The sequence below is a fragment of the Falco peregrinus genome, chromosome Z (genome assembly GCF_023634155.1).
Source record: "Falco peregrinus isolate bFalPer1 chromosome Z, bFalPer1.pri, whole genome shotgun sequence".
Taxonomy (NCBI): domain Eukaryota; kingdom Metazoa; phylum Chordata; class Aves; order Falconiformes; family Falconidae; genus Falco; species Falco peregrinus.
This window is the reverse complement of record NC_073739.1, coordinates 76,022,138-76,035,120: the sequence shown is the minus strand read 5'-3', so window position 1 is coordinate 76,035,120 and position 12,983 is coordinate 76,022,138. Positions and strand designations below refer to the sequence as shown.

Here is a 12,983-nt window from a genome sequence, read left to right as displayed (position 1 = left end):
TTACTGGGGAGCCCTGCACTGAACACAGCATGTCAGATGTGTCTCACCAGGGCACCAGGGCTGAGAAGAGGGGAATAACCTGGTCATTTTTGAATGGCTCAGTGTTTGTTTGGTTTTGCTAACCACTAGAATAACAGCAGCTGCTCTACGCCGTCTATTGAACCAGGACGCTGCCTTCCCAATACACACTACAGCCAGAATTTTCAGGCCTTGACATTTTCATATGAACACAGCTTTGTTTCCTGCAATGAACAGGAACACTTTCAAAAACTTTATCCCATCTTTATATTTTCTTCAAAATACAAAACATTCTTGAAAACAATAACAGGTCCCATCACTTTTCTGAGCAAGGTATATAAAGTTAAATAAGAGTAAAACACACAGTTCTGGGATTCAAAAAGCCAAAAGCCTTTCCTAGGACTGAATTATAGGAAGGAACAGTCCCAGAGTGAACAAACTGATTCAGGACAGGACCCCTCTGACACCTCTCAGTGGCCTCAGATAGTCCATTTCTCTGTACGAGCTTCCACTCTTTTGACCAGGCCTTCTCCCAAAACCTCGAAGTCCTCCAGAATTGCCTCCACGTTGGGAATGCAGACCAGCTTGTTGTTCAGAGTTGTCACCATCCTTCCTTTCATGTTGGAGACCTGCACGTCACACACAAATATGCACAAATGGGAGCACCTGCTCAGAGCTGCTTCATAACCTCTGCAAGCCCCAAATAAGTGAAGTAAATTGCTCTCCTGCCACACCACCACCACCCAATTTTCTAGGCTTCACTTCTCAACACCATCAGTGCTCATTATTAGAGCTAACAAAGTGCAAGAGTGGGCCTTCAAGCCTCTTTTGGGGTCCCAAAGACCACAAGGGAGGGAGAGAAGTAGTGGCCAGGGGCATGGTGGAGATGGGAAGAGTGCACAGATGCATGGTAGAGCCTTTGTAAGCACAGCAGATGGGGTATGCAAAACAGACCATGCCATAACATTGCTAAGAGCTGCCCAGGCTCTGCTCTGCTCTTTGGTGGGTGCCAAGACCTTGAGTGGAAAGACATCCTTGGCTCCACTAAAGCAAAAAACCAAAATCTCATGTTTCATCAAGCCACACTCAGCTCAGATGCAAGATCTCCTCCTCTCATTTCACCACTGTGAATAACTAGGCTTCACAACTGCAGCTAGGCTGAATGGCCAATGCCCTTCAGCCATGAAGACAAGGGAGATAAATCACCCGGAGTCTGACAGCAGCAGAGCCTGGGCTGCCAACTCTGAGCCATGAGTAACCGGTTTCTTTGCGTCTTTCCTTCATAGAAAGCAGCATGAATCACTCCAGCATGCCTCACACCTAGCTTAACCACCCTCTAGAGCTTGCCAGCCCACACAGTATAGCTGGAAAATATCTCCATTCATTGATAAGACTTGGACACTGAATCTAGGCTTGCTGCCCCACCTTCTTACAGGTCAGGTATTCCTGGGTAAGACACTCAAAGCCACAAGAATGGGACAGCCTGCTACACCTATCAAATGCCTCTGGCAAGTTAGACATCACCCATCTCCAAGGAGGGGACTAAAGAAGAGCACATGGAACAGACAGTTCTGTTCTGACCCATGATTATGGTGCAGGAGTTTGTCCAGGGACACATGTTCCCTTCTCAGCTCTGCTGACAATTGGGGCACAGGCCACAACTTTGTCTGGGTTTCACCCTTTCTAAGGGACAGAAGTATGAATTCCATTTCTCAAAAGGGCTTTGGGGCTGATGAGAGTTAGATAAAGCAATTACAATGCAGAAAAAAAGCCCTCCAGTCTTTCAGGGCACAAAGGTAACACGAAGCTCCAAGAGAAGTCAAAAACTCACCTTAAAAGGCTGAGGCTGAAAGCTTGAAGGTTTCCACAAAACCGCAATCAGTTCCCCACCATGCTTGTCATAGAAGAACAAGGCAAGATCACTGAAGGCATCCTGGGCAGAAAACAAACACAGGTTGTACCAGAGATCCCAGAGCCAGAGCCCATCCCTGATTCAATCTCCTTACACAGGGACACACCGTAGCTCCACGTCAGCCAGCACTAAAACTGCAATTCTCCCAGTGGATCCCCAACAAGGAAAGCAATTGGCAGCCCATAGACAAGTCCTAGGTGCCTCCTGCTGCCTCTTTTCCCCAAGCCTTGATGGACACAGTGTACTGCCTCCAAGTTCTGCATGCAGACCTTACTGCCAACTACCTCCTGCGGTCCCAGAGAGCAGAAAAATGACCCACCACCTCCCACAGGCCTGCAAGAACCCCCAGAAATCAGCACCTAGTTTTAGAACACTGGACCCCTTAGGTGACAACCCACTGAGTGTTCCTCACCATGGTCCCCCCATCAGCTGGAAAACGGTACTACCAAGCTGCATGATTCTAGTGCCCAATAACCATGCCCGAGATTTCACAGTGCATCAGGATGGAAAGATGCGGGCCCTGTCCAGCAGGCAATCCTGCCACGATATGTTTCACTACATGAGAGCAAAGACAAACCCCAGTCAAGGACTTTTCACTGGTGGCATCTTGAGCTAGCATCGAGATGCTGGCATCTTGAGCTCTGCAATCTGTGCAGCCAACATACTGAAGCTCCTTCTTTCTCCGTGTGTGCTGTCAGCACACAGCATCCCAAAAGGAAATGTAACAGCAGAAATTTTAAGTAACTCAAAAGTCCTGTAAAGTGCAAAGAGACCGAATGCTCAGGCACTGCAGGAATCTGCCCTCCTTGCCCCTGTTTCAGCAGCTGTGTCAATGAGTAGCTCCTTCAGTGGGGCTGGGCAGCAAAGCTCACAAAGAAATCTTGCAAAAAAAGATAACTTAAGTCCACCATCTGGTCTCCCCCAAGCCCATAAGACCATGCAAGCTGAATTCCCAGTGCCGAAAGGAGTCAGGGGATGAGCATTGCAGCAGAAGTAAACAATGCTGTGTGTAAGCAACTTTTCAAACCCAAAAGTCTGGCCCTACAGCTCAGCACCCAACACACTGGCACCTGGAGATACGCACCCCGAGTGCAGCTGACCAAAACAGCCAAGAAGCTGCTCCCTGACATTTGCTCATCTCTGTGGAGGTTAATACCAGGCAACGGCACATGTTTACCAGACTGAGCAAACAGCCCGCAGCATCAGTACAGGACAAGCTTCTGCATGTGGCCTCATCAGCTTTGGAGCAACCTACTCCAAGAAATACAGACCCTCTGCTCCCTCTTCAGCCTTCTCCTCCATCCCCTTAAGTTTCCCCAGCTGCAGCTCTGCCATGCTTTTACAAAGAGAGGTCTCTGCCAGAACCACTGCATCATGAGATTTTCATGAAAAGTGTGTAACAAAACAAATGAACATCAAAGGCAAGCTTAGAGGGGCCATACCAGGATTGCAGTAGGAGAAAAAGGTGAATTGGATTGGTATTACCAGTGATCCCAAAGCGTGGGACAGCATTTTAAGAGTAAAGACCTGATAAGCAGGGAGGGGCAGTACTGTCTGCAACCTTCAGGACCAGATGTGTGAGTTCAGACTTTTAAGTATCACTAGCAGAAGGCAACAAGATTAGGCCATCAAGCTCAGAGGAACCTGAGACTGGCCAGCTCATCCCACCTCATGGGATCCTCACAGCAGCAAGGATGGTCAAGGCATTATCTCACCAAACTCGCTAGGAAAACCACTGTCTAAAAATACATTGAGAAAGAGGCAATCCACCCTGGCACTTCTCTGCTAAGAGAGATGGGTTACGCTCAGAGCCCAGTCAACAAGGAATATTCCTCCTTTTGCCAAAATGCAAACAGCAGGAGGGAAGGAAAGCTCAATGGGCAAGAAAACTCAGGGCATGACAGCCAACATACAGCTTTCTGACTCAAAGGGGAGCAAAGCACGTGACAAGCTGAAAAGGCCCTGCTACTGTGCAGGGTGAGGTCTCAAGTGCTACGTGATGCTCCCAGTAAGAAAGGTAATTTTTACAGGCACATTATGCTGGACAGGAGCCAGGAGCATTTGCAGGAAAGGAGCTCTCCCAGGCTCAGCTCATTTCCCAGTAAAACCACTGTTCCGCCCGATACCCAGCACCTTTTATCCAGACAGCAGGGAGCAGAGGGCAGATATTAAAAGGATGGCATCCAGCTCAAAATCCCACCAAAGGGCAAGCTTCTGCGCTTGCACCACTCCCAGCATTGTCCATGTGACTGTGCTTCAGGCTGGCTCCATCGAGTGTGGAGATGCACATTCAATTCTTGGGAAACTGCAGCATTAAAAGGGTCTGGTGTATTAGTCACCACACTTCTGTTTGTACAGCAGCTTGGGGAGTAAAAGCAAACATAGTTCACCTCCCTTTCCACATCCCATGCTCCATGCCCAGTGCCACTAGGCTTGCCTGAGCCTGCAAACACCTTCCTCAAGGGAAAGTTTAAGAGAAAAAGGAGAAAAGGCAGGGAGTGCATTTGAATTCCTATTCCCTTCTCAAGCTGCTCTCTCTCTGGTTTCTACTCAGCTTTAAAGGCCCAGGGTAAACTTTCCCCGCTCAGCAGGATCCCTGCCATCAGCAAAATCTACAGCTGGTTCCCATCTCACAGAGACACATGGGACCTGCAAGATCAAGGCTGTAATTTGGAGGAGCCTCACTGTCCAGGGAAGCAGTACGTGGTGCCTGGAAAACTATTAGGTCAAGCTCCATACCATTCCATCTGGGTTGTAGGAATCAAAGGACGGGCAAAGGTGGTGAGTAAAACAATATCCTGATCTAAAATGGGATTACTGTATTAAGCAGCTCAGGCTAAAGCATGGATTTTGCAGAGGTAAGCGCTCATTGCTAGTTAAGCAACTACATTGTTGTTTAGAGGTGGGTTTTTTTTCACCTAAGCATTTACCCACCCATTTTTTCACTGCTCCTACGCAGAGATTGAACTCATTGCATCACAGCTGCTGGAAAAAGAAGAGCCGTTTAGGGAGGTCTCTGTACCCAAAATCCACCTAGTAGCTGTTCCTGGTGCAACATTCAAGTGGCAAATGTATCAGTCAACATTTGCTCAGTGCATACAGCATTTTAAGTGCTCCCAGCAAGAGATCTACCAGTATAAAACCCTATTAAAGCTACTTGCTTCCATCAAACGACTACATTTGTGGTAAACATTTTAAGGTCCTTGCCATACTACTGTGACCTGCCCTGATGCTCACAGGTTATGGGATGCAGATAAGAGCCTTCCCCTACACCAAGCACTATCAAGAAAATTATCTGGGGTTACCTCTGTGTCAAAGAGGTTTTAAAAGAGAAAAGAAACCTGAGTGTTAGGTTTGAGATTCAGCTGGTAAAAGGTATTTCAAGCTATCTAAATTTTTCCTCCGCTGAGTGCCTCATCAGAGCCACAGGTGCATCCTCATCCTGGGGGTTTAGGACAGTGGCAAAGAAGTACAGCAAGGAAGAAAGCCACTCATGTTCTCCTGGCTGCATCAGCAAACATGCCTTGTCCACCAATCTACCAAACCATCCGAGACTGTCTTCAGTCACTTCCTATGGGACAAATCCTACAGGATCTCTGGGAATGCATTACCACACAATTACATTGTGCATTACAACACAAAAGAAATGCAGCCACAAGTATCCTGTCAGCTCACCCAAGGAGCACAAGAGGTTGATGCCTCACTAAGCACATGTGTATAGCATATGTGTAGGCATACATGTGTGCATCCACTCCCAACCCTGAGCACTATGCTAAAGCTCACGTAGCTGCTCTGCAGCTGTAAGAGCGGGTAATGCCACCTCTGCCCCTCCAAGGGCATAGATCCAAACAGGAAGGTTTCCTCCATGCCACCAGAGCCCACAGGGCTTTTTCAGTTCATCTCTGCCTCTCTGGAGTTGCCATAGGTGGAGTCAAAACAACAAGGGAGCAGTCTGACCTGAGAAGATTTCACCAGTTCCAGCTACATCCCGTAACCACAGTTCGTACATTGTAAGAGACCGAGAATTTTTAGTATCATTAATTCCTTCTTAACATGCAGTAGCAAGATACACATTCCTACACCATGGGAGGAAGAAAGGAAAAGGCTGTAAGTCTTCCGGATAGGTCTTGTTTGGAGGTGCAAGAAATGCAAAACATCACTTCAGAGGGAAGGATGTTTACAGTAAAGCAGGAAACATTTTCCTGCTCATCCACACAGGAAAGACCTCCTGTGTACAAGATGGGCAGCTCCTCTGCCACGAGCTCTTCCACAGGCACATGCAGTCTAAGAAAGCTAAACCTCAGTGAAAGAGCATTTCACACCTAGTGACCTCATGACCTAACCAAGCACAAAGCGTTAGGTCTTTTAAGACATGTAGATGGACATGGCATAGGCAGCTTCATCGTATTTTCCCCACCATGAGAAAACATCTCTGGACCGCAGGGCTTGGGACTTTCTGAGCTCCTGAATGCATGCAGATGGGCATGGCAAACACATCAACAAGTCCTGTGTCCTCCAGATAGTCTCTTGAGTCTGGAGAACAGCCAAGCCACCTCGGAGCAAAAGCTGCACTGATCAAGCCTTCCCACACCACATCCTTAACAAATGGCTGGGGGTTCTGCAGCTCAACAGCCACAGTGACACAGACCAAAAGTCATGGCAGAGATGCAATGAGACGCTCATTTAAGACACTTAATTTAGCCTTGCTGGAGAATCCCTGCCAGGAGCCAACCCAGGGTTTGCTTGCAGAGGTGCTTGTGACCATAAGCAGCAGGGAGACTGGTGATGGGCTGAAGCTCCAGGGAAGCCCTCTCTGCAGGATGTCTGGCACCTGCCTTCTCTCAAAAATATCTGTCTGCAAAGCCTTCTCATCTGGACAGACTCCCAGAACAGGCCTTTTCTATCAAACCTGTCCTGGAACTGAAGAATTTGCTGTCTGTATCCCACAACTAGCTTTTCATCTCTACCCAGAGCCTCCCAGGCACCACAGCAACTCAATCAGACCAGCTCCTGCAGCACATCTCCTTGGAGCACAAAAAATTAAAGCAGTCAGGGCTCAATACCTCCCCCTCCTTTAATTCTGTCCTCCGATTAGGCTCTCTCAGGAAAGCATGCAGCAATCCTTCAGCTCCAGAACACTCCTGCCTTGCTAAACCTTTTGATTTGAGAACAGGTACATCTCAGAAGTAAACAGGTTGGACAGGAGAAAAGTGGGTCCGGGGCCAAGGACAATGAGGAAGATGCTACTCTGCTCCTCTCAGCTCAATCAATATGCCCAGGTATTTAAATCCCTTTTTCACAAGGGAAGCTCAGAAAAGGGGAGATTTTTTTCTGCCCACAGAAAAGAAACAAACAAAAAAAAAATCCCGCAGCACCTCTGCATGGCAGATGTCTTCCTTCATTGCTATAAACCCCACATGCACTATCAGCCTCAGTTAACAACCTTGCTGCTTAACTGTGTAGTTTGTGCTACTAAGGGATAGCAAATTACTCTGACTCAAAGTCAGCCAGCTCTGTGTCCAAGTGCCTTCTCATGCAAAATCTCTTGTAAGGATTCATACCACACTCCTTTCTGGCACTGACTTCTTACTGCATTTGGGTCACACCCAGGGCTCCCAGCCTGCAGGACAAGGAGCAGCTGAACACTGCTCAGAGTGGCAAAAGTCAAGAGGAGGAGAAATTCAAGGGCACTGGAGAGGCTACCAATGAAAGCCAGGTCAAAGCACAAAACCAATGCATGTCTTTATCTTTAAGCAACAAAATCTGTACAGAGACACAAAGCCAGATGATTTCTGATGGAGTAGTTTCTACTGACAGCTTGGCACCACCTTGCTTGCTGGTTACTCTGCAGTGCAAGGTCAGCTTTTAAGGCCCTCCAACACAGGTGGACACTGCTGACTTATCTGAGAGCACCTGCAGCATCACCTCTGTGATTTTTCCAGGGGAAGAAACACCTGTTTACTCAGAAAGAGATATTCATCAGTCCCTTCAGGTCTGCTTGCTACGGATCTAGAAGCTACAAGAGACAAGTGAACTGGTACTGCAAGATAGCTGTAATACAAGGACCACAAGGGAACACAGTCATACCAATCTCAGAACCTTCAAGAGCAGCCCCCAGACAGGGCTGCTGAGGCAGATTTCAGGCTCTCTACGCCATAGTTCACTCTTTACAGAAACTTGTGACCAATTCCTGCTCTGTTCCCTCCTGAGCACCCTCAGATCAAAGCACAAGAGACACTAAATGAATGCAACGCTGCTTCCAACAAGGCAACGTGACCCTTGTCTGTAGCTATGTTTCTTCATTGGGATGTTAGTATATTTGATTTAGGACAGCTGTAATTTGTAACTCTACTAGACCTTATTACAAGTTGATTATTACCTGTATTAGAGAAAACAGGCAGTAAAAATTCAGACAGCTTGGATTGTCACTATTGACTAGACAAATTAAGTCGTAACTCTTTAAAGGACAATCAAAGCTGCTTTCCAAGGAAGTCTCTTCTGCACCTTTCACTTCCGGAGCCATTTGCTGACACCACGCTGACTAAAAACATAAAAAAGTCCTATAAATTGCAAAATACCTGTTAAGTTTCCTGATTGACTGCTTCAGTATACAGCCAGATTTGCTGCAAGCAGTTAACAGCCTCCCCAGGGCGCCTGCTCTCCCAATCAGCCCATCCAGCAGTCTCTAGCCCCCCTTCGGGCAAGAAGTCAGCCTCCTGCCAGGTCTCCGTGAGGGCTGCTTAGACCCAACTCCTTCAGAGACACAGAGGCTCTGGCCCCATGCATACAGGCACCTCCAGCACCTTGGCAGCTGCTAAAAGGCTCTGTTCAGCTCCAAAGCCCCCTTCCAGCATGGGGCAGAGAAGGATTTCAGGCTCCATTTCCTACCCACATCCTTGCCTCCCGGTCGAGTTTTCACGGCAGCAGGTTAAATCCTCATCATTTAGGGAACAAAAGAGAAGGGCTGGTCTTGATATTCCTCCTCTGATCCAGACACCAGAAAAGACACTGAAATAGAGAATGGTTCCCAATCGCTGTGCTTCCTGCTCCCTTTCAGAAGTCGTGCTGGGTGCTTCTCCCCCTCTTTCTTGCATATCCTGAACACCCTCTCCTTCATGTCCTTCCAGCTAAAGAAGCAGCACTACTCGCAGGGAAATTGTGGGACAGTTTTGAGGTTTTTCTCATGTCCTGGTTTCAGCCAAGATAAGAGTTAATTTTGTGCTCGGTTGCTGGTGCAGTGCTGTGTTTTGGGTTTGGTGTGAGAATGATGGTAGCACAAATGGTTTTAGGTTTTATATATATATAAGCAAAGTCAAGGACTTTTCAGTTTCTCAGGCCCTGTCAGCGAGAGGGCTGGAGTGGCACAGGAAATTCAGTGGGGACACAGCCAGGACAGCTGACCCCAACTAGCCAAAGGGATATTCCATACCATGGGATGTCATGCTCAGTATATAAACTGGGGGGAGCTGGCCAGGGCCTGCTAGCCAGTGAGTGATGAGCAACTGTATTGCGCATTACTTGGTTGGTTTTTTTTAATCTTCCCTTTGGATTTTATTTCTTTCCCCTTCTCTTTCCTTTTTGTTACATTTTTTTTCCCCAATCATTAAGTTGTTCTTATTTCAACCTTAGATTTTTACCTTTCCTCCCCCCCAATTTTCATCCCCAGCCTGCTGAAGGGGGAGGCAAGTGAGCAAGTGGCTGTGTAATACTTAATTGCCACCTAGTATTAAACCACATCACATCACCTCAATCTGGAGGGGCCTTGTGAGCATCCCTGCCTCTCACTTCCTCAGCCTCCAAGACTGTCCCAACCTACTGTGGGTGACAGGAGGACTGAGCTTGCATCTTGCTAGATCTGGAAGCTCTAGTGAAGCCATAGCAGATTCTCATGGGCAGAGGTCATGACGCAGCACAGCTGGCGGGCAGCTTGGGAGGCAACAAGCCTGTGCCCAGGGTGAGGAAACCTTCAAAAAATTCTCACGGGTTTTCTTTGCCCACCTCCTAAGCAACCTGGGTTAAGGTGAAAGGGGAGCTTGAACTTAAAAGGGCCCAGTATCTTCCAGCCTGAACTGGACTTTCAATTAACGCACCGCTTTCACAATCGTGGCCTAATACTGGGACAGGGAGGTGGGAAATCTCCACCCCTGGAGACAGTCAACATTCAACAGGACTAGGCTCTGCACGACCTGCTCTAATGTCAAAGCCAGCTCTGCCCTGAGTGGGAAATGAGGCCACAGACCTCCACAGCACCCTTCCTGCCAAAGCCAGCCTACTATTCGTACAGCAGCGCTGACACTCACAGAAGTGCTGTGAGCAGTAAGGGACAATGGCACTTCCAAGTCAAGCCAGCTTTTGAAGAAAAGGCATCATAGCCCCACCTCTGTACATTAACTTTTAGCTCAGCTAGTGCATGTGAAGCTGGAAAAGGCCAAAGATACAGAGGCTGCACACCTGCAAAGCACCGGCTGTCCAGATGCAGTGTGGATCACTGCTGCCACCCAGCATCTTGCATATCACCCCAGCTTGCTGAGGCTTCTGCACAGCCATACAGTGGAAGAGAACGGGGTTGATGACTCTGGATATTAATGTTCTCGTTACCCACATTACCACCTCCTCCCCTGCCATCACGCATGTAACAACACAGAGGAGCCATCCTGTGAGCAATATGGCTCATGCAACCATTGGCCTAACAGCAGGAGCCCTGCTGGTACCATGCTATGGATTCCTGTACATCCCACAGAAAATATGGGTAGCTACCATCTATCATGCACCCTAGTTGGTGCAAGAAGCCACAAAAAGTCAATTAACTGCCTAGACAAAAATGGCTAAAGATACTTCTGCACTGAAACATAGAAGTCCTCAGCAAAAGCTCCAGGTGCTTTGTATCTGAGGTCATTCTCATATCAGCAGCACTCCCATTTCCATGCATTCACCAGGTCTTCTGCTGAATAAGCAATTTCAGATGTACATAAGGAGTGACCATCCCAAGAAAAATGCATGAAAATGTCACCAGCTAGGTCCTGCAATGGCAAGCAACCTGAATGTCAGAAGGCAGCTCCCCCTTAGGCAAGTAGCCCCCTGCACCTCCCCAGCGGGCCGTGCTTACTCTCAGCTCCTGTAGGTAGCACTGTACAGGGTCATAATCCACCACAGGAAAGAGGATCTTTACAGAAGTGCTGTTCTTCACCACGCCTCGGGAAAATGACTTTAGTGGCCGGTCCACACTCTCCAGATGCCGAGGAATCTGGTTTGGATTCAGGTGGATTAGGACATCGTAGAAGTCCAAAGGAGGGCGGAAGACCAACTGCAGGGAGAAAAGACCAGTGCAACTCAATATAGAACACAGGCAAGCAGGAGAGATGAGAGGCTTCCCAAGTCCTTGCTTCCATTTTACTCCCTTTTCCTTAAAAACCAGTAAACCAAAGAGAATTGTTGTGAGATTATGCCAGCAGTTCGCCAAAACAGCCACAGGAAAAACATGGGGAACTCCAGCCCATACTGGCCACCCCACTCCCTCTGGGCTAAGCCACATCCCCGTTGCATCACGGGCTCTGCTCACATCAGAAGGATGTGACCCTCACACCACTACAAACCTGTAGTGGTTTAGGCTGTAACAAGGACTGTGTCAAGGGCAAGGTGGTTCTTCCACAGCCATCTCCTGGTGGATAGGCTAAATGTCCTCAGGACCACCAAACTGCACCAGAAAGGACACACTGGATTACTACAGCCCAACTGTCCAGCAATCTCAACCCTTAGAGAGGGGAGCTGCTCCCTACCCACATCAGATGTCTAGCCAGAAGGACTACACTTTCTACCTTATTGGTTTCCCAGGTCAGCAGAAAAATCTAACCACTGTCCCCAGGACTTCGGGATGTGCCTGGAGAAAAGCTTTCCACGGGGCCAAGGTGGTGCTCTCCAGCCCTCACCAGACCCCAGGAAGCCCACCTGACTGCACAACAGTAGGATAGGCAGTCAAAAGAGGGACAGACAGTAAGCTGAGACAGGTAACCAGGCCACATGTGGCAGAGTCCCAGAACGAAGAGGGAAGTCAAGAAGCTAACAGGAGCCTAACAACACCCCAGGGACAGAAGGAGCTGTGTAATAACAGGATGGTCCCATATGTCCAACAGGCGTTGCCCCGGAAGGCAGCAGCTCCTTCTATCAAGCAGACAGAGAGTAAGAGCAAGCGCCAGTAATGGAGGGGAGCAACCCCAGACACATAAATATTTGGACAGGCAGGATCTGGCACTGTGGATGCAGCTGTATTAAAATGGAAAAAACTTAAAACCATGTATACGTTTCTGTGGAATAAATGATGCAGAGACATGAACAGAAGCGCATGACACCGCCCAACTTGGCGCTGGCAGAAAACCCACTGCTCTGAGCTTTTTATAGCTAAGCTGGGGAAAACACACATCACAAACATCAGTGATCAGCACCAAATCCCAGCTCTGGTCCACGTAGACCCCCTTCCCCACCCAGCTGACCAAGTCCATAGCTTATTGTACCCTGGAAGCAAAGAAACAGAGCTCACAAATCCATGTCTGCACCTGCATGACAGTGGGCATGTCCCCAAGTGACCCAAATGCAAAGGAAAAAAACCTCAAGAGTACCCTTTTCGACACATGGAAAGAGGAGGCAGCTCCAAGTTGCACTGGAAAGGCTTTTTCCTCCTCTCCCCATCAAGCTTTGCTTACAAATAGATTAGCAGCCCTGGAAACAGTGTCCCGTGTTTATCCCTAAGGAACATCGCAGGCCTAGAAGGCCACTGGTATGGACCAGAGGGATACCCTCAGGATGGGAAAGAATCCCACTGCAATAGCCATAAGGAGGGCAGGGGGAAGGCGGACCAAAGGAGGCTGAGTCAGTGGGTCAGGATGATGCTATGGACAGGCAACAGCTCGTTTCAGGAGCTAACCAATCCCACTCACACTGCACCTCTTGAATTTCAGTCTTGGGTTCACACTGTGACTGCAGCACACTGGGCACATCTCATGCAATGTCTCATCTCTTCACAGCCCTGCAACACACGCTGCTACCACTTCAAGTAGGT

The 12,983-nt window shown here is 48.3% G+C and overlaps 1 protein-coding gene across 1 annotated transcript in view; it reads right to left on the bottom strand.

The window, feature by feature from the left end:
• Positions 1-261: 261 nt before the first annotated feature.
• Positions 262-12,983, bottom strand: part of NOL6 (nucleolar protein 6) — a 28,968-nt gene continuing 16,246 nt past the window's right edge. The window contains exons 24-26 of the mRNA XM_055791197.1: positions 11,037-11,234; positions 1,850-1,951; positions 262-647 (exon numbers count right to left, since the gene is read on the bottom strand). Of these exons, the coding sequence (XP_055647172.1) occupies positions 498-647; positions 1,850-1,951; positions 11,037-11,234 (450 nt within the window). The 3' untranslated portion in view covers positions 262-497. The remainder of the gene's footprint in view (positions 648-1,849; positions 1,952-11,036; positions 11,235-12,983) is intronic.